The sequence below is a fragment of the Apis dorsata genome, unplaced genomic scaffold, assembly GCF_000469605.1.
Source record: "Apis dorsata unplaced genomic scaffold, Apis dorsata 1.3 scaffold_249, whole genome shotgun sequence".
Classification (NCBI taxonomy): Eukaryota; Metazoa; Arthropoda; class Insecta; order Hymenoptera; family Apidae; genus Apis; species Apis dorsata.
This window is the reverse complement of record NW_006263528.1, coordinates 17,853-23,632: the sequence shown is the minus strand read 5'-3', so window position 1 is coordinate 23,632 and position 5,780 is coordinate 17,853. Positions and strand designations below refer to the sequence as shown.

The 5,780-nt window shown below is 43.2% G+C and overlaps 1 protein-coding gene across 1 annotated transcript in view; it reads left to right on the top strand.

The window, feature by feature from the left end:
• LOC102680983 (protein 60A-like) overlaps positions 1-5,780 on the top strand; it is a 33,640-nt gene that overhangs the window by 14,686 nt on the left and 13,174 nt on the right. Inside the window, exon 3 of the mRNA XM_006616124.2 lies at positions 1,810-1,996. Within this exon, the coding sequence (XP_006616187.1) occupies positions 1,810-1,996 (187 nt within the window). The remainder of the gene's footprint in view (positions 1-1,809; positions 1,997-5,780) is intronic.

Here is a 5,780-nt window from a genome sequence, read left to right as displayed (position 1 = left end):
TTGCCCCTCTCTCTCTCTCTCTCTCTTTATCTCTCTCTCTCCCCCCTTCTTCTCTAGCTCTTCCCCTCGTCGTGAGTCGGCCTCCTCGGGAGAAACATTAGGCATTACTTAAGGGGGTCCCACGGCTCCTCCTTATGCTATGCCCGGATACCACAACGTGGAGGAACAAGGGTACCTACTGCTCCCTCCTTCCTTCCCTTTCCGCTCCCCCCTGAGAGAGAGAGAGAGAGAGAGAGAGGGGGGAGAAGGCGCTCGCTTTGGCGGTAGAAAAAAGGACCATTTCACGCTGCGAATTGTCCACGGCTCGTTTCTGGACCCCTCTCATTTACGAGGGTAACGATTCCCTTATCGATCTCGTGCCGGAACGAGAGGATAGCCGGTTATCGGTGTCGGGTATAGGGTATACATCCGTTTCGACCATCCCTTCCTCCGAGTTTTCGTTCGATCGATGGGGATCGGGCGGAGAGGGAGAGAGAGAGAGAGAGAGAGGGGATTTTTGCGCGAGGGGATTGAGACGCGAGCGAGGAGATCCAAGTTGTTTCGGGGAAAATTGATTTGAAGCCGTGAACGAGCGTGGAATTACCGTCGATGGTTGGTGGGGGAGGGGAGGGTGGAACACGGTCGTTGATCGATGTTTGTCGAAAGTCGGATCGCTACTTTGGAACGATACGTCTTTTTTTCCTTGGGCAAGAGGAGGTTCGTCCAGGGCCACCTCGTTGCGAACCACCTCGAGTCGGTGGTATATGCGCTTCTTCTCTTTTTCTCTTTCTTCTCTTTCCGCTCCTTTTCTTGCCCCTCGTCTTTCCCTTTTTTTTTTTTCTTTCTCGTTCTTCCCTTTCTCTTCGGCCGTGTAATTAATTAAAGGTTTCGTAATCTGATCGCAAGTAACGCATTTGCGCGTGTTACGTTGTTCGAGTTAACGATCGAAAATGGAAATTCTTCGAGGATCATTTCGATTACCTTTCTATCGTGGTGGGAAATCAATTTTTGCAGAGCGAAAAAAGAGAAAAATTTGGTAAAACGCTCGTTTCGCGCGTTTAGAAATACAATTTAAAGAGTGCGGTTTAGAGAGTGGATATTTTTTGGGATGGAATGGAAGGAATCCCAAGGCGATATCTGGACGACAATTAGGGACGACGGGGTTCAAAATTTATCGTAAGTGAACAGGTTTTGCTCGGTGAACCGAGCATTATCGAGATTTTCGACCTTTTCCCAAACTTCCATTTTTCCTCGTCAAAGAGAAGAAGATAACGTCTAAAGGCTATTTATCGGACGACAAAGGAAAAACGGGAGAGAAATAATTACTTTTAAACGAGAAAAGTAACGAAAACGAAATCGAGCCTACTCTTTCTCTCTTCGAATACAAAATATCTTACTCGATATCGACTAATTGTGATCGTCGAGCATTACTCGAAGAATTAACGATCTACAATTCATCGACGGTTATCACGCTTCCCTCGACAATCTCTTTACCCAAACTTGTAATTGCATCGAACAATAACGATCCGTTTTTACTTTCCTTTTACCATTCTCTCTCTCTCTTGCAATCCCATTACAATCGCATTATAGGCAGTATCGCGTTCTAGCATCTATCTATGACGTAAAAATCCATCCACATTTACAAGGAAGGAAGGAAGGAAGGAATTTGTCGGAAAGAATTCGATCCAGCCGATCGATAAAGAGTAGAAGAACGATTTGCGAACATGGCATTCGACAATCCCCTCAGTCGTAAACGATCTACGTTTTCGAACGATCGTTGATCCCTGGTTGCTGGCCCGGTTAATGAGACGCTTTTTTCTCGATCCGCAGATCATCACGTTGCCGGAGTGAGGCACGAGCGCGGCAAAAGGCTCTGGTTTGACGTCTCCGAGGTACCACCCGGGGAACACATAATCGGTGCAGAGCTCAGGCTCTATCGCAGCATGGACGTGAAGAATCGGAGGAATCGTGGATCGTACATGATCACGGCCTACCGGGTATTGAGAACCGAAGACGGGTGAGTCTTGTTTTGCATCCCATTTTTCACGAATTCGATATTTTATAATACGGGGAAATATATAAATATGTATACAAGGAAGTATATGGTTGAAAAATATGGCGAATCGTGTTTCTTTTTTTTTTTTCTTTCTTTCTTTCTTTTCGTCGAGCAAGTTTGCAATGAAATTCCTGTCTTCCCTTAATGTAATTGTCGTGTCGGCAATTAGAAGGTTTCGGTTCCCGGAAAAGTGTATCCAGGTATCGGTCCTACCTGCACTCGACTCTGGTTGACTGGTGTTCCCAGACCGGGGAACGATAGTTTCGAGTTTGATCTTTGAACCGCTTAGCGAGGAAGAGGGAAGGTCGGTGGTGGAAAAACGGTACTCCTTCGCTCTCTCCTCTTCTTTCCTCACGAGGTTGTCAGCAGGAGAGTGGCAGGGTGGGTGGCTGGCCGGCCGGCCGGCTAGCTAGACCAATTTCGTGTTCGCCTTCGGCCAGAGTCCGTGGTTTTTGACATCGTCATCGTGCCTCTAATTAGGCCGTCCTTAAGTCGCCGAAAAAATCTCAGGTATTTGTTCTACCTGTGAGAGTTTCGAGGACCAGCCCACCCGAATCTCTCCTCCGATTCTTTATTCTTTCTCATTCATATCCAGGGCCGTCCACCGATGATTCCTTTCCAGAACTATCAACTCTTTCCATCTATATTATTTCTCCTCCTCCTCTTCCTTCCTATTTCTCCTTCCAAATTCCAAATTGAACTCAACGTTCGCCTTACGCGATACACATTTCGTATACGATCGATAAACGCGTTTAATAAATTATCGTAGTTAAAAAAGAAAATGGAGAAAAAGCAGTGGAAGCGATTATCCCTGGTTTGGAACGTGCACGCGTCCGTTTGGAAGAGGTGGAAGGGCGGCGTGGCGGATGGCGACAGCTAGTCTAGAGCCATCCCTGTGCCCGATACCTCCGTAGACTTTGGTACTGCGACCTGACCGATATACAGGCCCCCGACAGGAAACGCTATTCCGTAAATTGAGGTAAATTAGCCGTGGAGACGGGCTCCGAGCTCCGGAGAGTTAAGAGCTCCACGAGTTACTTGGCCGTGCCTACGCAGTTACACGCACGCACAGAGCCCTCTCTCCACCACCACCACCACCACCTCCTCCATCATCTTCCTCCTCCTCCTCCTCCTCCTCCTCCTTCTACTTTTCTTCTTCGCCTTCTTCCGTCAAACTCGATGCGTGACGCATCCTCCTCCACCTCTTTATCCTCCTCCACCTTCTGTGGTCCAGCCGAGACAAGCTGGCGACTCTGGTTTCTTACGTGTGCGCGCCAGCCAGGTTTCCATAAGAGCTCCCTTCCCCCTCCCCTCGTCGCGGGGGTAGGGATACCACCACGCAAGAGCGCGTCAGCTGTCTATGGAACCACGGATAAGAGGAATCCGACTCCGACGAAAGTCAGACAGTGACACTTGCCTCGTAACGAGGCTCAGGGTCTCGTGCTTTTAGACTCAATTAGGGATTCGTCAATTTTTCTCAACAGCGGCCGGTTTCTTACGAGATTTCTTCTTCTTCTTCTTCTTCTTCTTCTTTTTCTTCGTTACGCTCGGTCATCGAATCGCCCGTTTGGAAATCGTTGGATTGATACAATGGAATATATGATTTAACGTAGAAACGTTAAAATTCATTCGATGATTCGTATAAAAATTAATTTTTCGAAGTTGAATTATGGGAAGGAAGGGGAATGTAGAGAAACGAGTTTCGCCATTTAGAATAATCGATAATTAAAAGTTTCAAATAATTCTTCGAAATTTTTACGAATTGGAAGAAACTTGGTTGTTGTTATACAGTTTAACGAGAAATTGATAATATATAGGTTGGACGATCATTAGTCCAGCTGTCACGGATAATTATCGGATTTTATAAGATCGAATCGATGTACGTTTTATCTCGAATTAATAATTTCTGGATGATGAAATTGAACAATTGACGCGTTCTCGTTGCTCGTCGATTGTTTTTTTCAGGCAACTCGCATTCAACAAATTGTTAAGATTCAATTAGTTATTCGTCATAGATTAATGGTATTCAATTTGCCGCGGAAATAATGTTCTCTTCGATGTATTACGATGTAACGGCTGTGCTTTGAAATTCAAATATATACATAACACCAACAGGAAAGCTAAAAGTTGATTGATAACCGCGTGATTTCTTCATCATCGATTCTTGCGTTCCTCGATGCACAGCTGCGCGATGCTAAAAAATCTATTCGATCCTTTACTACTTTGGAATTCAACGATTCATTCCTAGCCGAGCATGCAAAACGATCTAAGCAATCGCATCTTTGTATCGGAAGAATTCGTTTCGACAAACAAACAAATTTTTCTTAACGATTTTAATAAATATATACGTATACATCGTTAAAATCATTCCTCGCAAAAATCGATAAATTTTTAAGCAACAACGAATATTACTTAACAAAAAAAAAAAAAAGAAGAATTTAATTCGATAAATAACAATAATAATAATAAATAACAATAAAAAATTGTTCGAAACGGTGTAAAAATATGGATCGTTATTAAAAAGAAAAAAAAAAAGACGAGAAAGAGGAGATGAAAAATAATAGCGCGGATGTTTGTGTTGGAAGATAATGCGCACAATCGACGGTGAAAAAAAATTTATGCAGGAACGTGGAGGATTCATCCGTATACATTTTTAGCGTTCCCAATTATTCAATTACGAGAACGATAATCAGTCCCGGGAAAAAGATAAATGCGTCGTTTAAGGAATGTGTTATAGTCCGCGGGGATCAGAGGTGAGATCCCCGTTCCCTCAATGAACAATGATTAGTGTGTTTCACTGAAATCTTATATATTGACACGAGGCACGCGCAATGGATGGATTTGCGCGAATCGTCGAGTCACGATCCGTGGAGGAATCACGGCGAGGAGCCCCGTCCCCTCGCGTATCTCGGTTTAGCATCGTTCCATCCTCGTTACGTAAGGATTCGATTTCCTATTGATCGATTTTATCGATGAGTTGCGCGCCTCGAAACCGTGCAACCGTTCCTATTAGAGAAACAATATACGCCTTTGACCGTCTAACGTCGTTTCCTGCTCTTTGCCAATTAACACTCTTCGTCCTTATCGTCGATTCCCAGATCCCGTACACTTGGCCGCAAAAGCTAATCGAGCGCTCTTTTTTCTTTTCTCTTTCTTCCAACTTTTCATCTCTCGATCGAAAGAAAGAGAAAAATAAGATTTCGAAAATTCGAGAGATCCGATAAAACTTTCCATCTCTATCGAAAGAAAAAAAAAATAAGATGTCGAAAATGCGAGAGATCCGATAAAACTTTTCATCTCTATCGAAAGAAAAAAAAAATAAGATGTCGAAAATGCGAGAGATCCGATAAAACTTTTCATCTCTATCGAAAGAAAAAAAAAATAAGATGTCGAAAATGCGAGAGATCCGATAAAACTTTTCATCTCTATCGAAAGAAAAAAAAAATAAGATGTCGAAAATGCGAGAGATCCGATAAAACTTTTCATCTCTATCGAAAGAAAAAAAAAATAAGATGTCGAAAATGCGAGAGATCCGATAAAACTTTTCATCTCTCGATCGAAAGAAAGAGAAAAATAAGATTTCGAAAATTCGAGAGATCCGATAAAACTTTCCATCTCTATCGAAAGAAAAAAAAAAATAAGATTTCGAAAATTCGAGAGATCCGATAAAACTTTTCATCTCTCGATCGAAAGAAAAAGAAAAATAAGATTTCGAAAATTCGAGAGATCCGATAAAACTTTCCAC